General features: G+C 44.0%; 1 protein-coding gene across 1 annotated transcript; it reads left to right on the top strand.

Annotated features, from left to right (window-relative positions):
• The first annotated feature begins 246 nt into the window (after nt 1-246).
• Nucleotides 247-12,702, top strand: CRNKL1 (crooked neck pre-mRNA splicing factor 1). Its single transcript, XM_075035270.1, has 14 exons — nt 247-379; nt 790-942; nt 2,553-2,644; nt 2,756-2,914; nt 3,274-3,440; nt 3,964-4,142; nt 4,808-4,978; nt 5,659-5,850; nt 6,615-6,674; nt 7,804-7,884; nt 10,302-10,541; nt 11,005-11,106; nt 11,678-11,926; nt 12,456-12,702. The coding sequence occupies exons 1-14, from the start codon at nt 332-334 to the stop codon at nt 12,621-12,623; spliced, it is 2,061 nt and encodes a 686-aa protein (XP_074891371.1). The 5' UTR covers nt 247-331; the 3' UTR covers nt 12,624-12,702.
• The last annotated feature ends 9,058 nt before the right edge of the window (nt 12,703-21,760 follow it).

The following is a 21,760-nucleotide window of genomic DNA, read 5'->3' as shown; positions in this document are numbered from 1 at the left end:
CAGCCGCAGGGCGCCCGCCGAGCCGCCAGGGGGCGCCGTCTGGGGGCACCGGCGAACCGTTTGGGGCCGTGGGACCCCCGGCTGCGCCGGGCGCTCACCTTCCTCCCGCTGCGGCGGGGAGGCCCTTTCCCCTGGCGCTGCCGGAGCGGAGCGGCGTGGCCAGGGGCGGGTGGACGGACGGACTAACTGACGGACCGACCGACCGGCTGCCGCTCCGCTCTTTTCCCCGCCTCGCTGCCGGCGGCGCGTCCCGTTACTCCGGCAACGGCGCGCGCCGGCGCTGCGCGAGGTCGGAGGGGACGGGGCGGGGCCAGCAGGAAGAGGCGGCAAGATGGCGTCTACGGCAGCCGGGAAGCAGCGGATCCCCAAAGTGGCGAAGGTGCTCGGGGGGAGGCGGCGGCGGCGGGCCCGGGGTTGGGGAGGGTGGTCGGGGTGGCGTCCGCCCGCCCGCCCTCGCCGGGCCCCGGAGCAGCGCCAGGCGCCCGGGAGCGGCCTGGCCTCGGCCTCCGGAAAGCGGGTCAATGCGCCCGGTCAGCTTCGCGGTGGCATAGCCATGCCGAAACGCGGCGTGAGGGGAGTTTTGCCTCTCCCCGTGCCGTGCCCCGGGCAGGAGCCGCGTAGGCTGGGGCTAGCGCTGGCCAGAAGGCTCCGTCCGCCCCCGGGGGCCTCCGCGTCTTTCTTCGGCAAATACCGAACCTAGTAAGCCACCGGCGTAAATTAGGCCGGAGTGTGTGGGGGGATTTTTGCATTAGAAGGAGAAAATATGAATCGAGCCCCCTTCCTTTGCAGGTGAAAAATAAAGCACCTGCAGAAGTTCAGATCACAGCAGAACAGCTTTTAAGAGAAGCAAAAGAGAGAGAGCTTGAACTTCTTCCACCGCCTCCGCAACAGAAGATCACAGATGTTGAAGAGCTAAACGACTATAAACTCCGGAAAAGGAAGGTAAGGGGGGGGGGGAACAACACCTAATCTTGATGCTCGTATAAAGCACTAATATTTTGCTGTGCTTTAACTTAAATAAGACAGAGCCTCTATTACTTGTGGATTTTCCAGACGAATAACAATTCTTGAAAAAACCCAATGTTTTCATAGAAAAATGCTACTTTTGTGCAAAAATTGTAAGTTCAACAGGTGTCATTTAGCATAAAATGGGGTGGTACGCATCATCTCACATGTAAGCACGTTCAGTACATTCACAGCATTGCAAGGGTAATTACATACATGTTTTATATGTGGTTCCTTTATCAGCACTAGTATCTGGGCAGTCAGCATGACAGAACATTAGCAAGCTTTACAGTAACACAGCTGTTTTTTCCACCTCAACTGTTTAAAAAAAACCAAAAACAACATGGTGTGTTTGCAAGTGATATTTCTATTCTGTATAATTATGGTATTACTTAGCACACTTTAGAACACAACTTTCTGCACTAATCATGGTTGTGTTTTATTGTCTTGAAACTTGACCATTTTGCCTGTGAGATTTCAGGTGTAATTTTTTCTTTTTTATTTAGAGGAATTGCTTTGCTTGTGCAAACTTATCTATGGTTTTGTTCTGCTTTTTCCTTTAATAATTGCTGTCCTGGATCAGCAAAGCAAGCATAGCACTAACAGGGAACTTTAAATGTTTTCAGCACTCAGCAATTTTTCTTAGATACAGGCAGCATAGACTAGGTCTATCATTCCCTGAAGCATGTATGCATATGTTCAGCACTGGCAACTGTTGCAGTACAACGCAGCATCCCTGTACTCAGCCCTTAGTGGGTGTTTGTTTCCCTCCTTACCATAGTGGCTAGGACTCCTCGTGAAGACTTTGGGCCTTACAGTGCTGGATACTGGTGTACCTCACTCGAGCACACACAGAGCAAATGGAGTCAGATGATCACCACACCAGATGTTAACCTTTTTTATCTCTGATCTGAATGGCAGTAGCAAGCCACCACATTAACTGTGTTAAACCATGTTTAGCCACAATTTAAATACCAATAGCATTGATCCTGACAATAGCCAAACACAAGACTGAAGGTGCTCTCACCATTGCACTGAGCAGTGAAATTTGACCAGCACAGTTGATGTCAGCATATTAAATCCCTGGAATGAGAATAAGGCATCTTGCCTTAAAAAAAAAAATTATTTGGAACAATGAAACACAAAGGTCAAAATGAATAAACTCATGCTGGTGCATCCAAGTACATTCAGGGTTGTCTGCAATGACTGGCTCCATCTGTCCAGTTAATGTTGCTATTGAAACATTAAGCAGGAGATTAAAAGAAAAAAAAAAAAGTGCGAGATTTTAGTGCTGTCAGTTGTTATTCCATCAGTATTTCAGGTATTAGGTTGCAGGAACTTGAGTTTAGTCCTAATCTGTATGATGAACAACACTTCTATCTTCTCTGTTATGCAATTTTTACAAAGTGTTGTATTGTGTGTGTTTTGTTGCTACAACTGCATGGATGTGAGACATTTGGAATTCATTCAAATAGTATGCCATAAGCCATTTATGACAAGATTGGTCTGCACAGAGGGATTTCTTACAGAAATAATTTTCTCCTCAGACTTTTGAAGATAACATAAGAAAAAACAGGACTGTTATCAGTAACTGGATAAAGTATGCACAATGGGAGGAAAGCCTGAAAGAAATACAGAGGTAATTATGATGCAGCTGCAGACATATCTTATAAACCTTTTAAGACACATGTTGACAAACCATCAAAGTCTTGGAGGCATGTTATATGCGCAACTTCTCTTTGCTTTCCAGAGCCCGTTCCATTTACGAGCGTGCTTTAGATGTAGACTACAGAAATGTCACACTCTGGCTGAAATATGCAGAAATGGAAATGAAGAACCGCCAGGTTAATCATGCCCGAAACATTTGGGATCGAGCCATTACCACCCTCCCCAGGGTGAACCAGTTCTGGTACGTTTGCAGAGAACGGAGCATTGCTTCTACCCCCAAAGACTACAGGTCATTTTTCTGTTTTGGTATCATGCAGAAGTGCATTGTTGTCTGTTTCACCAAGTCTTCAGCCTAGTCTGAAAAAAAAGAGGAAGGCTTAAGTTTTGGAAAGGTTTTGTACTTTTCAAGTGGTAAGGGTATTGGGAGAGAAGGATATTTGTGTACCTGCATGCTGCCAATCACAGCAGTATCTGTAGGCATTTCTGGGGTGCAAGTGGGGAACAGGTGAAGAAATCTCAGTAATGCTTTTACTAAGCACTCAAATCCTTGTAATTTATGCATTTACTTGTGATTGTAAAAACTTGATCTTGTTTTCCAAGGTATAAGTATACTTACATGGAAGAGATGTTGGGGAATGTTGCTGGATCACGTCAGGTGTTTGAACGGTGGATGGAGTGGCAACCAGAGGAGCAAGCTTGGCATTCTTACATTAACTTCGAGCTGAGATACAAGGAGGTGGACAGGGCGCGTACCATTTATGAGAGATATATCCTTTTTAGTGCATTACGACACTTGCCAAGGTTTAGGCCTACATTCTTCATTTCTATTCTGTCATCTGTTCTATCTCCAGCTATGTCCCTGTGCTCCTTTTTACTGTGGGGTGTTGGGAGTAAGCCACCATGCTGAGAGCCAGTAGTAGGTATTAAAAGCATGTTTAGTATATGCCTCCAAATTCAGTTACATGAATGTACATCCCGCCACAACAGTGTATATTTAGACAGCGCTCATGCTTCCAGCTTTTTTGCAGTCATCATTTGTTTCAGATTTCTCCTCCTTAAACTTCTCCCTGACCCTTGCTTTTTATCCCTTTTTAAATTTTCTTTAAGTTCTCAGTACAGCACAAAGGCTTTGCATGCTTAGAGCTGTTTTGTGCCTTCTTCCCAGTTGCATTTTTTGCATACACCATCCTTGGGAGTTGTTTCATATAGTCTATGACCTTGTAGTCACTGGGAAGAATGCAATTTGAAATGTCCAGTTCGACAGCCACTGTTTCTTTAACAGAGCTCTACTTGTTATTGTTCATCCTGATGTTAAGAACTGGATCAAGTATGCCCGCTTTGAAGAGAAGCACAGTTATTTTGCTCACGCAAGGAAAGTATACGAGAGGGCAGTAGAGTTCTTTGGAGAAGAGCATATGGATGAGCACTTGTACGTGGCTTTTGCAAAATTTGAGGAGAATCAGAAAGAAGTAAGACCTTCTTAATAATACATCAGACTAATACCAACTGCCCCCACAAGATTTCTTCTTGAATATCAAACTCAAGGCCACTTAACATTCGCTGCAATACTTGTGTCTTTCAGCACCTTATGAGATATTGTTGTTGTAGTCTGAGTTAACGAGACAACTCTTTGCTTAGCTTCTGTTTGCCTTTTGGCAACATCAAGGAACTATGTTCTAAGAAAGGTGGGCACCAAACCTGCCAAGCTTGAGAATAGTGTCATCAGATCAAATACATATCCTCAGATTTGTAAGTTTCTGAGAGGTTGTAGGCCTGCATGATAAAAAACTGATTTAGCCATGTTTTTCCCAGGCAGTCTCTTTAAAGTGCCCAGGCCATCAAGGAATTGAAAATATTCTGTGAACCCCAAAACCACCACCTCTTAAAAATATTCCAAACCTGTAGATGAGTAAGAGATGGTCAGTTTTGGTATTTACAGAATTTTCCTCCCCCCTGCCCGAAGTTTACTCTTCAGGGAGATCTGTGTTAGTCCTGTCCCAAAACAATCATTTACATTGAGATACTCTTATGATTCTGTATTCTATTAAATATTGCCAAAAGCTCATTGAGAAATTGTGGAGGAGAACAGGAACTGCTTTGTAAACGTTATTCACATGATATTTAATATTTTCAGTTTGAAAGGGTAAGGGTGATCTACAAGTATGCCTTGGACAGAATTCCAAAACAGGAGGCCCAAAATCTCTTCAAGAATTATACCATCTTTGAGAAGAAGTTTGGAGACAGGAGGGGAATTGAAGACATCATTGTCAGCAAGAGGAGATTCCAGTATGAAGAGGAAGTGAAGGTATGCATTGCAAATATTCTCTGGGCTCACGATACATCCAGCTGCTGCTTAAGTTACGTGAGTGTCTCCTGATATGAAGGCTGATAAGTTTTATGTTACCCTTGATACTCAGTCCAAGAAAATGCTGTTCTTTTTGGTGATAGAATTCCATCCATGGGGGAGAAAATGATACTTGCATTCACTGCTTTTTTGTTTCTGCATTCTCATGTAGGTTGTGGAGCCCAAGTTTTTTATTGCACTCAGAGCTCTGTACCCTTCACAGTCATCTTAGGGGATGATGCAGTTCAGCTTGTAACTTACTTCTTCACTTCTGTTATGCAGTAACGGTCACAGGACACCTCACATGTATAAATACCTTTTTTTGTGAGAAAACAGGTGTGCTACGCCTTTCTAATATTCACTGAATACTGCATATTTCATCATTTCTTCTTCCCTTCTCACAGTTTGGTTTGTTTGCCTTCACTTAAAGAATGTTTGTAGGTAAAAAATAAAGAAATAAATGCACTTTAACCCACAAGCTCTAGCTTAAGCATACCTGAGACTGACAGTTTTCATTGATATTCTGATGATCTATTTTAAAGGAGAAATTCTGAATAAAAACTGTAAGTAAAGGAACAGAGTCTGTTATTTGTAGTTACTGAAGTTTCTTTCCCATTTCCCTGCTCCCATCTTTCTGGAAGGCAAATCCACATAATTATGATGCCTGGTTTGACTACCTGAGGTTAGTTGAAAGTGACACGGATGCCGAGACTGTCCGAGAAGTGTATGAAAGAGCCATCGCCAATGTTCCCCCAATTCAAGAGAAAAGACATTGGAAAAGATACATCTATCTTTGGATTAACTATGCATTGTACGAAGAGCTGGAGGCAAAGGCAAGTAGTAAGAATTCAGGGTTTTTTCTTTCCTTTCCAAGCATTTTCCTTATATTAAATACTACAGATATTTTAATAAGAAAATAGAGAACTAAAAATACTGTCTTACTTGTTTTGTGTAACTAGCTACAGGATTTTCTATTTAAATACGGGGTTTTTTCCCTTCATTTTTACCTCCTATGTATAGGGAAAGAAAATATTTCAGTTTCACCCCAACTCATCCAGAAACCCACTGATAATAAAAGCAGAAGTAGGTCTTTCTAGCCCCATCTGAATTGCCTGTTCCAGGCTGTTATGTGAACTTGGGAAATAGTTTTATATTTAACAAAACTATTTGTGAAGTTGTTCTGTGAAGCAGTCAGATTCTTGCTACCATGGCCTTCTGAGGCTGTACAAGTATTTCTTCTGTTATCAGTCATGTAACATTATAGCTACACTTTTTTGTAAAATTGTAGTGCAGTATACCTATTCACTGTCTATTAAAGGAGAAAAGACTTTTTTCCCCCCAGAATGGGGACACTTCTGGCTTTATTGTCAAATTCTTAGTGTTGAATCTTGTTTTGAGAAGATGACTTTTACTGATTCTCAGAAGTTACCATCTTTGAATTGTGCACACTAAGTAGACAAGTACATTTATATCTTAAGCATATATGATTCTAAACAACTTAACAATACTGTTCTGCAATTTTGCAATCCTTGCGTGATTCAAAATACAGTGTAATCTTAGCAGCAAACAAAGTATTTAATTTTACCTGTTCTTGCAGGATGCAGAGCGAACCAGACAAGTGTATCAGGCATGTATCGAGCTCATTCCCCACAAGAAGGTATGGTTCCTCCAATGGTTTTTACTGAGTCTTGGATTAAAATTCCCAAGATAAGATCCCTTAGTTCCACCCCCCCACCAAGGTTCAGACGTGTAAACAGCTCCAAATGGCTACTAGCACATTCATGAAGACTCTGCTCAGAACTTTAAATACCCCTTCCAGTTTCTCATGATGCCTATCTTCCAAAATTGATAGATTTTTTTTTCAAGCTAAGGTGTTAGATGGCTGTAATTTGCATCATCAATGGGAAATAGCAGGCCACACACTGATGTCAGATTTCCTCATACAGATGGGATGTAAGGGTTTCTCCAGTATTTTCAAATTATTAAGCATGCTCTAAGAAGCTGAAATAACACATGGTCAGAGGGTAGTCTAGTACTATTAAGCAGTAGGGAAGAACTCTTACCTCTTCTTTACCCACTTGTGTTCTTCCTCAGGTTGGTCCTTTTATAGCTGCTTTCAGCCTAGTTACTTGTAATTACTGCAGGATACTTGTTGCTTTCTTTTATATGGGGTTAGCACCTTTTATAGCAACTGTTTCTAATTGTCTAAGGGTCCTCCTTGAGGGAGGTGCATTTGATAAACCATCTTACAGGTGTGTATTCAAGACTGATTTTTTGGTTTTGTGGTTTTTTTGCCAGTGAGCTTTAACTAAAATATCCACGTGGCCAAACCCGTAAAACAATTAATCAGCATTGCCTTGGGATGTCAAGTAATCTTAGTTCATGTACTTCCTTTTCTAGTTTGTCATTAATCATGTCACCTGAGTATCAACTGTGTAGATTAGGATTAACCTGTAATGAAGAGTTGATTAGCTGTTAATTGATTCAGTGATAGCTGATATTTTACCAATCAATCGATTAGTTAGCAAGCTATTTTCTTTGTGAGAAGATTTCTGTTCCGGCCATTTTTGCTTTCATCCATTGTGGAGTATATTGTCGTGTTCTAGAAAGGTGGTTTTGGATTATGAACTCTCAACTTTTCAGCAGGAAAACACTGAGATCAAATGCAACTAACTGCAGTAGCAGTAACTTCTTGTACAGACAGAATGATTATTTTTTTAAAGAACATATGCAGTATTTTTTACCAAGCTTCCAGCCTAAGCATGACGTTGTTCTTTTTCTTTCAGTTTACATTTGCCAAAATATGGCTGCTGTACGCACAATTTGAAATACGCCAGAAAAATCTTCCACTTGCCAGAAGAGCTTTGGTAAGCTTTTTTTAATTCCATAATTGATTTTACTAACTAACAAGGGAATGGCATTAAAAGATCTTAAATTGTCCTTTATAAGTTGCTGTTTTAATCCACTTAAGTAAAGCATCCGAGAAGTCTGCAGGGACCGGTATTTACTGTCATGTATGATTTAAAAAGAAGCGTAGCTTGATATGATGAATTAGCCACGGGCAGAAATGAATGCAGCTTTCTCGTTTCAGCTGACAAAACGCACATCTGAATGCAAGAGTACCCAAATCAGCTTAGTGCACTTGCAAATTTTTAACTGCTGCTGATTTGTTTAAATGATACTTGTGCTAACAATAGCATTTTAAAAAGTATTTTAAATAAATAGGAGTTTTTGACTCTTGGAAATTAAGACCTGCCAAATAGAGCATTTGAGTCCCAGCTACCAGGTTGCTGATAGGAGCCATTGTGGGGACTTTGGGCAGGCTCAGGAGCTTCTGTGTGAATTCACTATGTGAATGTCAGCATGTCAGAGAACAATGGAGTACATTTTAGCAGCAAAACGTTTTGAAATGAAAAACTTTCTTTCCCTTCAGTTCAGATATTCTAAATAAGCTCAGTGATAGCATTAGGAATTTTGAGAGAAAGCTAATGTTGGTAACAGTTGAGGTGGTTTGACTTTAAAGAGGAAACTGATGGGGTTTCCTCCAAACCCATGGCACAGCTGTGATAAGAGCGTAAACATGAATGGCTTTCTGTAGCTGATACTGGACCAAGTCTGCCCCCAATGTGCTAGTAAAGCTTTGTCTCTTGAGCTGGACTCCTGCCTGTGACCAGAAAAAATTGAAACGGAGGGGTTAAGTCCCTTGTGAGACTGTTATTGTCTCCCTGCAGGAGAAGACAACCATCTGTCCTGAAGCGTGCTGCTGTTTAGCTTGGCTTAAGATACCATTGCTCAACATTACCATAGTCACCAGTCAGCACCCTGCTTCTGGCTGCCTTTTTTTTAAAGGGTAAATGTTATGGTAGATTCTGGAAAGGGTGCTTTGGCCCATCCAGAAGTATAAAGTTTCCTCAGTTTCTTTTAGGCTTCTGTTTTGTTGGTCTTTTTCTCTGTTGTTTAATTTCTTTGACAGACTTTTTTTAGGTCACCTTTTTCTTATTTTGGAAACCAGATTTTGCTGCTGCAGCCATAATACTTGTTTGGAGTGCACCCAGATTTGGCAAGCAGTTTCCTTCTTTCTTTTGCAATGAGTTGACTTTGAACCACCTCTTTGGCAGAAGCCTTGCTTCTGTCCTGAGGTGAGGGTCCCGCACTGTCACAATGCAGAAGAGAAGGTCCAGCTCCTGATGCTAGGGCTCTCATCAGCATGCAGTCAGCACCTTGCTCTGCCTTATTTTCACTGGCTGCAGATAGTGTGTGGATTCTTTGTTTTCCCACAGTCTGAGAGATGCTGGGACTTGGAGACAGGAGATCAGCTAGAGCCTATGCTGCTTAAGAAAATAGTAATGGGGGTGTGAGAGGGGAAGAACTGAGCATATTTTGAAATAGAAAAGGCATTTGTAGAGCTGGAGGGCCGTAATGATGACCAAACTGATATTCCCAAGTGGTGGTTTCCTCCATTTTTACTAAGTACCAAGATAATCAATGTGTCGGAAAGTTGTGCAGAAGAATTGTAGTAAGGGAATTTGATCTCAAATTACTTAATTCACGTTAGCTTGAGGGAACAAAGGTTGCAGTGCTTAATAAATAATACTTGTCTACAGAAGTGACTCAAACAGTGAAGCTCACTACATAGCTGTCTCAGATATGCCTATTCTTAACTCTTGCTTTAAAAGATTCCTAAATTAAGATTCAGAGACTGCTTTCTCACAGCTTGGCACCGTGGCTTAGGACAAACATCTTTTTTCAGATCCTGAAGCGTATCAAAAAGGAAATATTTTTTTAAAACATTATTCTCCATCTATCCATTACCATAAGTCAGCAGGCAGGGTGCGTGGACAATTCTCTATGCGATGATGAATAGCAGTGGTGGTCCAGGAGACAGTTTCTTTTGTTATAATTTGTTTTATAAGATACTTGGGAACTGCTTACCTGGAAGACTGGTACAGGCTGGTACTATGCTTTCTTCAGCTTTTGATGCAAGATGAAGTGTTCATTTGATGAACCAGGGTGAGTTTCAACTAATAACTTTGTGGGGAACCCGTGTTATGTAAAAGCGTAACAAGTTAAAGGTTTTCTGCTTTCAGAGTTTTTGTTGATGGATGCACACTCCTTTTGCATTTTGTTGGATTTCATACTGGCCCTGACCAGAGTCTTAAACTCTGCTCAAAAGTGAATTTTAGTTCAAATACTAGAGAGTAAACAGATGTTTAGAAAATAGAGTGTTTTTGGTTTTTTTCCTTGCAAGATCTTTAAGTGGTTTTTCGGTTTTTTTGCATAACAGGGGACGTCCATAGGTAAATGTCCAAAAAACAAACTGTTTAAAGGTTATATTGAATTGGAGTTACAATTACGAGAATTTGATCGTTGCCGAAAGCTGTATGAAAAGTTCCTGGAGTTTGCACCGGAAAACTGCACATCATGGATTAAATTTGCTGAACTAGAGACCATTCTTGGCGATATTGATAGAGCCCGGGCAATATATGAGTTGGCTATTGGCCAGCCCCGGCTAGACATGCCAGAGGTAAGGAGGTAGATGAACTTTACAGTTGGCACAATTTTAAGGTATTTATTACAGAGTGTGGCTAATTAAAATGTAAATAATCTACCAGCTTGAACAGAACTGCTTACCGTAGTGGCTTAGCCCATGTCTCATTAATTTAGCATCTGTTTCTTAGCAGGGTATGCAGGACTATAAAACCCATGATAAAACACGGAGGGAGAAGCATGCTTACAGGAGTAAGCTAAATGGATTATGTGCACAAGATTTGATATTGCTTAGTCGTAATCCTAGCCTGTACAGTCAATAAATACTCAGATCTCCGAAACTTTTTTCAGAGAAATTTCACATTTATCCATGCCTCTTTTTTTCTTTTTTCTTTTTTTTTCTTTTTTTCTTTTTTTTTTTTTTTTTCAGTTTCTCCACCCACCCTCCCCACCCCCATTATCTCAATGTGCTATGAACATGAGAGACTTCTCTTTTGCAGGTTCTTTGGAAATCCTACATTGACTTTGAAATTGAGCAAGAAGAGTATGAGAAAACAAGAAATCTTTACCGTAGATTACTTCAGCGAACACAGCATGTTAAGGTATGTCTGGGTACGCGGAACACAGAATTGGTCTTGAATCTGGTCCATGGTGGATGGAAACCCTTGACTGCTTTGATTGTGTGGCTTTTTCAAATCAACAGCAAACCTAAGGTCAGTACCGTGTCTGTGCCATGAGAAGGGGAAAGAAATTTCTGAATTACATATAACAACAGGCATATCTTCCATGAAAGGCTTTGCAGAAGGTTTCCGAGCAGCCTTCCTCCTGTTTGAGTAGCTTTGGAATTTTAGTTGCAAAAACATTGCAAGGAAAAAACAGTTGGTATTTTTCCAACGTAGTTTGATGCTGTCATTCAGACGGATTTATCATGGCCCAAAACAACCACAAGAAATTTGTCAGTGTGGCTTACGTGAATATTCTGTCTTGCCAAAATGAGGCAAATTTCATATATGTGAAACAAACATGAATTTTCTAGGTATCTGCTTGTGAAAAAGTACTTTCGCCTTGTATTGACATTTGGTTTTTTGGCTGCTTTGGTTTTTTAAACTGTCATTTAGCTATCAGGCTTCAGAATGGAGGTTTCAGCTTGGTTTTGATTTGCTTTCACCACAGGTATGGATCAGCTTTGCACAGTTTGAGCTATCTGCAGGAAGGGAGGAGAGTTTGTCAAGGTGCCGGCAGATTTATGAAGAGGCTAATAAGGCAATGCGAAACTGTGAGGAGAAAGAGGAGAGAGTCATGCTTCTGGAATCCTGGAGAAACTTTGAAGAGGAGTTTGGAACCGACACCACTAAAGAGAGGATAGATAAACTTATGCCTGAAAAAATAAAGAAGAGGAGAAAACTGCAGGCTGAAGATGGGGTAAGGGGAAAAACTGTGCAAGTAGTCACTTTGAATCCTTGGTGGCTTTATGCTGGGGTCTGGTACACAAAATCGACTTTGATGGATGCTGTAAGTGCATACCAATTTTACTGCAGTAATTGAAAAAAAGCGTTGGCCTGAAACGTGCTGCTGGGCTCCTTGCTCTTCAGCAGGCTAGGTGGGCAGTTGATTCAGAGTGAAATACTCCTACCAAATGCTCAAGCTACCTTCACTTTAAACTCCTAGTGTAGACAAAACAGCTTTAGGTAGTGCTATGCAGATAGTGTTTGTTTCTTAGCTTTGTTTGGGAAACTATAGCCAGGCTGTTCATCAAATCTGCCTGCTGATTGTGCACAGCAGAAGTAGTACTGTCTTACACTCATTCAGCTCATTGGTTTTAGCTATGAGGGATGGTCTGACAAACATTGATTTTAATTTTATCTCACTGTTATGCTTATTAGAAGCACCTTCTAATAGCTAACATTAACATGCAAATTAAACTTGCTTTGTGGTATTTTTTCTCCCCTAGTCTGATGCTGGCTGGGAGGAATACTATGATTATATTTTCCCAGAAGATACTGCCAATCAGCCTAATCTCAAACTGCTTGCTATGGCTAAACTCTGGAAGAAACAGCAACAGGAGAGTGAAGCTGCAGAGATGGATCCAGACAAAGACATTGATGAAAGCCAGTCTTAATACATTGCCTTTCCCCGCCCCTTTTCTTGGGTATTGTACAGTATTTTCAATGGTGACAAATAAATGTATTTGAAGAGTTTTGCTATTATTGACTTGAGGTGTTTTTTGTTCGGGGAAAAAAAGCACTGCACTGGAGTTGATTCCCTTTAATAGTCTGTTGATTTCCAGCAATTAAAAGGAAAGGTCATGGGGCAAGTGCAGGAGTCTGCAGCTATTACCAGTGATCTGAGAACTGGAAAAACTGGACGGCAGCTTTGGTATTAGCACAAAACCCACTGTTCTAAGGCTCCTACAAACTATCACAGTACTGCTTAAGGATATTAAGATGCCGAGACAGCAGATTTACTTTTTTTACTGAGAGAGATGTCTCTAACTATTCCTGATTGATTTTTCCAGTAATTCTCTAAAATATGTATTGATCATGAGGATGGTTGAAAACAATAAATCCTATTGACTGCAACCTGTTCAACTTCCTATCTAAGTAAGCTTTTATCCAGAAAACTGTTAAGGAGGGACAATAATAGAAGTTAATATATTGAAACTAGCCCTTAGAAGACAAATCTGTAGAAGTTAGTACCACACAGTCTGCGTTTTAATATTTGAATGTCTTGGCAGGATATTTTGTAGTAAATAATCTATTGGGAAGTAAAGTAGAAGCAGCGTTAAGTAGGCTTCTCCATGTTGTTTATTTCATGGGAAAAAACATTGAGCCTAAGCTTGCTCATCTGCAAGTTCTTGGAGGGAAGGAGCCTTTCTGTCTGCTGGTGTGGGCTGGCTGCCTGGTCCGGGGGAGATGGGGCAGCCTGCCTTTGTGGTGGGGAGGGAGACCTGGGGAGGGCAGGGATCGCTGCCCTGGGGCTCTGTCCTGTGGCTGGGGACTTCATCCACCACAAAGAATGGTGGTTTAAAAAAAAAAAAAAAAAGTGAAAGTGTGCCACACTAACCAACAGAGCTATGAGCTGGGCCTTAAACAAAGCTGCTGGTGACTAAAGGCTGGGAAGTTACCACCATTCTGGCCACATCTGGCCTGTCCAGCTGTGGTCAGAGCAGCTGGTCAGCCCTGGGGCTGTCCCTTGCATTGGCCAGGCCTGCCTGCTGCTGGAAACACTTCCTTCCCTCTGCACCCCGGGGTCAGAAACCAGATCCTCAGTCTTTCACCGTCATCATCCTCCCTGAGCTGATGCTTCTGAGCGGCTCCCTTTTGCCTGGTGTGGGGAAGGGCAGCTCTGCAGGGGATGCACCACAACACTGCCAGGGGAAACCTGGAAAGGTCAAGCAGGACTTTGTGGCCCTGGAGGGGTGGTCAAGGGCCCAGGGGCCCAGGTGGTCTTCCCCTTCATCCTGCCAGTGAGGGGAAGGGCTGGAGGAGGAGTGGAGGGAGTTGCAGGTCAGAGTCTGCTCATGCAGGTGGTGCCAATGAGAGCCATCAGGCTTTTATCACCAGAACCCTCTTGGGTGGGAGAGGTAGGATCCATGCAAGGGGAGCTCTCCTTGGGGCTGGCCAGTCTGGGGAGGAGGCTTTAAATTGGGAACGAGAGGGCAGGAGGTGATGGCTGCAGGGGAGGGAGCGGAGCAGTGGGCTGGGACAGGGTGTTGGGTGCTGTGGCTAAGGGACCTCAAAGTCCAGGCGTGGGGACACCTACACCGAGGGTATGTCTGCAAGCAGGGGAGTGCCAAGATGGGGGAAGCTCTCACTCTTTTCTTGGGAAATCTGTAGGAGCGGGTGCCTGTCTGGAGTGCCTGGGACCGGTCCTGTTTGTGCAATGCTCTGCTCAGTCTGGTAAGTCCTTCTTGTCCCGTTTTGTCCCACGTTTGTTCATCTTGTTAACTTGGCTGGCTGACTGGCAAGAAAAAATTACTGGTGGGGACTGTCCTTGATCACTTGCTAATCATTGTTCTTCAGAGTTAAAAACACAGAGGTCTGGATTTTTAAGCCAGCTGTGTAAGTTTATCTTGTCGATTTTAAAGCTTGACTATCGCATGGGGTTTTTTCCGTAACAGTAGTGCAACTGATGGCTGTAATACAGCTGTGTGCTCGCACCAGTTATTCTTTCCTCCTAAATTCTCCTCAAATCCTGCATGGTAAAGCAGTGCTGTTTCGTCATGGCAACTGAGTGGAGCATATTGACAGGATGAAAATCCAGTTTATTTAAGTTTATAGTGGCTCTAATGCCTCCTGGTCTTTAATTTTGCCAGCGTCTTGGTGGTTTGGGGAGGGGGCTTTGTGGTGCTCTTGTTGTTGTCGTCTGGGGTTTTTGTGTGTGCGTTTTCTTCGTTTGGTTGGGGGTTGGTTGGTTGGTTTTTTTGGTAATGGGAGGCCACAGTTGCAGTGCCGCTGCATCCCAGCAAGGGGGCCCTGAGCTCCCCCCCGCCGGGCACCAGGCGGCGGCAGAGCCGCTGCCGCCCGGGCTCGCTCCGCGCCTCGCCTGGGGAGCGGGGGCGGATCTCGGGCGTCGCGGGGCTTCGGCACCTCCCGGAGCAGCCTGCGAAAGCGCGTTTGCCGTCTAGCGGGAGCAGCTGAAGAGGTATCTTTTCTGCAGCAGCTTTTCCTTAAAGTTGTGAATTGCTGCATGCCAGCGGAAAAATGAAGGCGTGTGCGTTAAAAGGGAAATCGGGAGAGAGAGGGTCCGCCGGGCAGTGGCAGGTAAAAGTCGAATCCAGCAGTGCTGTGGTGACGGCACATTTATCTTGAGCCGTCTTCGCTGAAAGTTGGGGTGATATTTGCTTTCATCTTAAAGACAAAAGTAGAAGTTGAGTGAAGAACATCCAATAAAAATAGGAGCGAGCTCATCCTCACGCTAATGTAACAGTTAAAGCACTGGGTATTTCTAATCATTTAGACTTGTATGCAGTTTCCCTTTTCTCCTCAGTGTCTGAAAAAATCCTGGAAGGACACTGATAAGTTAAGTAGAAATTTTCTTTTGCTGGAGAAGACATCAAGGAAAAGGGGTAGAAAGGGGTTGGGAGATGAGTGTCATGGGACTGTTTTTAGCACAGGAATCTTAACTTGTCTTTCTGGGGATTCCTGTCTCTCTCCTGGATTTCCAAGGTTAAAGACGTGTTTCCCTGAAGCACAGGGCCAGTGTCCACTGGCACCCGCTGCACAGCACGAGTCCCTGGTCATGGTCCTTGGCTCCATCTCCCTAGCACAGATGTTGCCAAAATAGCGAGACCCGTCCGAGCCTTCTCCCCGCTGCGCATCCTTGTGTTTGCCCTGGAACGGCAAGCACGTCAACATCTCTGTCTTCTCACTCTGGGTTTTCCAGAGCTATTCTACATTTAGCTGTTCTGAATTTGGATCTCTGAGATCTGGTTTTGTTCGTTTAAACCCTGAAACACCTGCAACAAGGGATCTGGACTGACACGCTGAATGTTACACCTCTACTAGTGAAACTGTTCCACGCTTCAGAGCACTAAGGAGATGTACAGGTTTAATTGATTTCTCAGGTCACAGATGTGTTTCCACCTCACTTCTCCCCCCCCCCCCGTTATAAGCTTATCTTGGAAAAGGCAAACAGGATGTTTTTATTCCATAAAAATCTAAGCAAAATTTATCTGCTAGTGTAGCTTTTGTACAGCCAAATGCTGCCACGGTCAAAGCATGTACTTCTGTCTGTCTTGGATGCTGTGCACAAACACAGGCATGACTGTATGTATCTAACTGCTCGCAAGTTTTATTAGAAATTGCTTTAAGATGTTCTCTATGCATAAACTCCGTGTTTGTACAAATGGCTTGGTTACATCAGGTTTTGACATCTCTCGAGGCTTGATTACATCTAAGGCGGTGGAATAATGCGAAATGTGAGGGCTGCTACGCCAGGCTCGTGGTATCACAACTGTACAGCTGCAGTCTGCCCGTGGCGCCGGTGTTTGCCTTTTTAGGCTCTTTCCCGTTTTCAGTCTCCTGAAGCTTTGGGGAGGGTTCCTGTGTGTTTCGTCCTTGTGGGTCTGGCACGGCACTGGTCCTGCTGGGCCATGTGGCTGCGGTGGTGGCCCCGTGCTCGCACGGCCGTAACCAGCCCTGCAGAGCTCTGAGCAGTCCGCTCAGGTGATGGAAATGCCCCGAGCTGGGACGTGCCTGGGCACCTCGCCATAGCCATGCCTGCGTCCGGGTCTCCTGCCACCCAGCCAGCATCCCTCCTCTCCCTCCTGGCAGTCCCATGTAGGAATGAGAGGTGAGAAGCCCAGAGCCCCCGGGAGAGGAAAGGGGCTCTCTTACTTCAGGAGTAGTAAGTGGACATGGATTTCTGTCCTGTTTTCCCCTGGAAAATGTGAGGCACCTGTAAAGCAGACACTTTGTGCTAGAGAACCTATGCTCTCCAGGAGTACTTGGCCAGTACTTGTACCCTTCTGTTACACTGAGCACAAAACTTAAGCATTTTTCGAACAATTTCAGTTTTAATCTTTTGCATACTTCAAAAGTGGGGGTGCCCAGCTTAATAAGGCTCAGTTTTCCATGTATCTACAGTGATAGTTTCTTCTCCCCTCAGACTTTTCGTTGCTGAAATGGGATTGAACGTGGTCTGCCAGTATCTTTGCAGGCCTTGAGGTAGACCTCAATTTAATGAGTAGGAAATGGCATCTGGCAGGACTCCCCTTAAGAGAAACAAACTGAGGAACAGCCCATCCATGGGCAGAGCAAGATGGCAAAAGGAGCTCTTCTTATGACTACGCCTTCAATATTGCAGGCTGGACGTTGTGCAAGACAGAACTGTGGGCACTGGTAACTTGCTTTTCCTTGCTGTTACAGGGAGCAAGCTGCGGAAGGTGCCTGTGCCTCCAGCGCTCTCCTGGCAGGCAGTGGCTGTGGATCGAGTTCGTTAGCAGCGGTGCCAAATCAACTCTTTCCCTTTGTAAGCAATTCACTGCTTGGGGGCAGCGGGGGGGGCAGCAAGGAAGGCTGCCAGGACATGGCAGCTTTCAGCACGTGACTGCAGTTCCTCTGTATCTTCTGCGCTCCTGGATGCGATGTGGATTGCTTGCGTGGCCTGGCTCCCCTTCCTAACTTTCTGGGCTTTTGACAGAGGCTAGAAGCTGCACCTGACCCAAACTGAGGGGCTTTTGCCACTGCCCTCAGGGCTGTCAGCAGTGATGCTGGCTACCAAGGAGGCAGCTGGGCTTTTGCTTTGATGCAGAAGCAGATGACCGTCCACAGGTCTGTGAATATGGTGCTCATCAGCTAACGATGCTGTGCTCTTAAAAGATTACGGCAGCCACAGTGGCCCTAAAATGCGTTGTGGGGGTAAGTAGGAGGCTTTCAAAGGCTGGATGGTTCTGAGTGAAAATTCCATTTCCAACCTGAGATAACACAGTGCTTTTGGAGACCGCAGAGTTCCTATGCCTTTACAGCTTACCCTGCGAAGGAAAAGCAGAAAAATGCAGCACTCTGGTATTTAATAGCAACTCTTTTATCACTGCACATATGTATAAGACATTCTGATATATTTAAACAAAATTTGTCTGCAAGCTATGAGAAGGAATGCAAAAATTCACACACTTGTGCAGTCAAGATTTGCTGACGAAGTATATTGATGATGCAGTGGTTAGTTTTGTTCAGGGTCCTTTATTTTAATCTGCCCAGCTGATATATTACTATGTCTCTTAATTCCATCCTTATAAACTGATGTCCTTGAAGTTCTGTTTGCATTATGATAAACTATAGCCCTGGTAATAGCAATTTATAGTCGGCAAGGATTGTTACTTTTTGTTACTGTAACCAGCTATGTGCAAGCAAAGAAGCTGGCTGTACCTGTTTAATCAGGCATGTGTTCAGTTAGCTTAAAAAGAGATAACCAACATTTCAGTTGCACTAAATGAAAGATAATTTAGATGGGACTGATGCCATCTTTGCAGTTGCCTGAACACCAGTGGCTGTTGACTCCAGAAGTGGAAAAACTGACTTGTATGTGTGATTTAAACATTGTTTTGTGAAGCTCTATTTTTTTTTTTTCCCCAACAAGTAAGAGCAGGTGGTCGATTTGGGGCAGAATATTAAACACTACAAATCTTTGAGTTAAACTTGTACCAAAAAGCAGCACGGCTGACTTGGGCTGTGGTGACTGGCAGGGGTTGTCAGTCTGGGATCTTGGTCAGGAAAGAAACTGGGAAGATCCTCACCAGGCCAGGTCCCCCTCGGCATGGGGTATCTCTGCTGGAGGGACACAGCAAGCTCAGAGCTGGCTAATGCTCAGCTGGTGTGTTGAGGCGAGGTATTTCTTGTCAATTAGTGATGCTGCTCCTTCTTATGGATCGTAAATCTCCATGGATTTGGTTTTTGGTTGGTTGGGGGGGTTTTGTTGGTGTTTTTTGTTGTTGTTGTTGTTTGGTTTTTTTACAGCATAGAAGTCTGCTTTGCCAGCAGGTACTGCTCACAGCAGTGCTTGTGCTGACTGCCGTGGCTGCTGCTGTGCTGGAGGCTGTCCTGTCCTGGGCTTCCTGACTTCTACAGGTTTTTTGAGATGCAGTGAACAAAAGCAAATGTGCCATTCCAGGTTTTCCCTACGCTTGGCACTGGCTCTTTCAGTTCTTCCCCTGCCCCCTCCCCGCTCTTTCCCTACCAGAGGAGCTTCTGACCCCCAGCAGCCTGCTCAGTGCTTTGCTGGGGTCTGAAGGGCAAGGCTGAAACAAAATGTTAACGTGCGTGTCAAAAAGTGGTGTTGAATTAAATTAGAGTGCACATCGAGAAACTGAGGACCTGGTTCTGATAGGGGCTATAATGTCATCTGCTTTCTCCGTGATGGAGAACTATGCTGTCAGCAGCATTGTTTCGTGTTCTTCTGGAGCACCTCTGTCTCCTGCAATGCTCCCAAGCACTGGCCCCAGCACAGCGGCACTTCCCCGCATGTATAGAGCCGTCCCCTTTGTACCCTGGGATACAGCCGCAACGGTCTCCCATGGGGTGCTTGAGGATGCTCAGGTCTGACGGAGAGAGGCCACGCTTCGGCAGATGCCTCCAGGTCCGGCTTTGTGGTGCCTCAGATGCCCTTTACTTCTGTCCTGTGTTTGGCTGGTGAAGTTTTAAATGGTCATTAATGCTGCAGTACAGGAGAGTGTCTGATTTCTTTTCGTTTGTCTTCCTCCAGGGCAGAAGTCAAGGAAACCTGTTCATTTTACATACCTGAATTTGGGGCAGGTTTCTCTCAATACCTGGTTATTTACATGGCTTCTCAAAGTGTTTTTCGTGTCACGTCACTGTTGGGCAATAGTCTCCCATGCATATAAAAAATGATTTAAAAATGTATTCTTCATTATTATTTTCTGACTTTAGTTTTAACTTTTGCAAGCCTGCTAGGGTGCAATTTGGTGATAGTGAATCCTTAAGAGAAGGACTGTCCGTTGAAAAATAGCTAAACAGTGCACTGAAGAACTACCCAAAACCCAATTACAATTTTATTAAGCAGTACTTCATAGTGGTGTTCTGGATATCAAGTAGGATTAAACTACCACTAGACTGTCAGAACAGATGCATAAGTGATGTTTATGGGGATATGACACATCCAATCTCTAGAAAGCAGTCAGATTGACAGAGAAAAGCTTTTCATTCAAATTCTGGAATTTTGTGATAAAACTGGCTGTCATGCTTTCCCATGCTGTACTAAGCAGAGCTAAAACCCACATCAGAAAATGAGCTGCAGAAAGTGACTTTGTAGGAACAAGTTCATAAAAGTCCATGTTCTTTTAAAAATCATTTCAAACATTGCATTTTTTTAAACTAATGCAAATCTATTTTTCTGTCAGCTCTGCAGACAATCAAGGACCTAAACTGGCCAGCTATTCTGTTGCTGAAGGAAAATTTTGGACAGAATCCCCCTCTGGGTAGGCTTCATTCCTTGGTCCTGTCATTAATTTGAAAAAACCAAACTCGCTGAGCTGCCACAGTGGGCAGATTTTATCCCATCCTGCAGCTGTGTTTGGATTTTCTGATGTCAAATAAGGAATAAGCTCCTCCGGTACCTTTCCTTTGGAGGAAGGTATCTCTCTTCAACTTGTTCTCCTGGACAGTTGGTAACCAAGCATTCCTGGCAGTGCTTTCTTCACTTGGAAGTGGCCAGTGGAAAACTGTTGGGGGGATGGAGTGGTGCAGAAGTGCATCAGCTGCATAAGCTCTGCTTGCTGAGCAGTGTGGGCTAAAAATACAGGATTTTTTCTCTCAAAGGGAAAGGTGGCGCTTTTGAAAGCAGGACTGTGTGTTTAACTCTGATATGGAAAACATGTGAAGGGGGAAGGCAAGTCATACAAGATCTATGGCTTTCTAAGCAGAGGTGGAATAGTGTGGTATCTCCCTACGGACAGGCTCTTCTCTGAGCAAATGGTGAAGTGCTGTTGCAGTGAGTCCTGGCAGCAGGAGGAGCAGTGATAGGCAGAGATCAAGTAGTTTCTGGTATTTCTAGCACCATCTTAATTTGGCTCTATAATCACCCTTCCAGTCCGCTCGTGCAGGGCACCATGCGAGCTTGCAGCACCCCGTCTTTGCATCACGGTGCTGGGCGCGCCATGACCCACAGATGTACGAGGGCTCGGCCTCTCCTCTTCTGCCTGCTCCTCTGCCAGGGAAGGGACCTGCTGGGATGGCCAGGGAGGCTGTGTGTGAAATCTGTCCTTGGAGAAGCCAATCCTGTACTGAGCTGTGCCTGCTGCTCAGGCTGTTCCCCTCCCAAACATGCAGCCTGTGCTCGGCCGACTCTTATTCCAGGGTGCTGAGCCAACTAGCTTACTTTCTAAAACAACGGATTATTTTCCTGGTTCTGTCAAAGTCCCCACAAAAGCTAATGCTTGCTGGACAAGATGTTGAGCAGGTAGTGGTTTAAGCAGTTTGAGCGAAGCAATAGACTGGGTAACACTGGGGCAGCCTGCAGAGATTTAGGAACGTGGGGTATAATGCTTGCTGAGTTCCTGGTGCTTTCAGAGGGTATCAGCCACAAGCACCAGCCGGTGGTTGGTTCAGTGCTTTGATCTAATAAAAAATGGCACATATTTAGAATATGAAGAACTATTTCTCTCTTTGCAAAGTGCATTTTCGGAATAAGTATGGAAGCTTTGGGTATACATATAACTGTGTATTATATAAACATACAATTAATACTAAATATATATATATTTTTATTTTTAAGAGGGGGAAAAAAGGAAGACCTGGGGAA

The sequence above is a fragment of the Buteo buteo genome, chromosome 9 (genome assembly GCF_964188355.1).
Source record: "Buteo buteo chromosome 9, bButBut1.hap1.1, whole genome shotgun sequence".
Classification (NCBI taxonomy): domain Eukaryota; kingdom Metazoa; phylum Chordata; class Aves; order Accipitriformes; family Accipitridae; genus Buteo; species Buteo buteo.
Note: the sequence above shows the minus strand (reverse complement) of the source record. Positions and strands in the feature narration are given on the sequence as shown.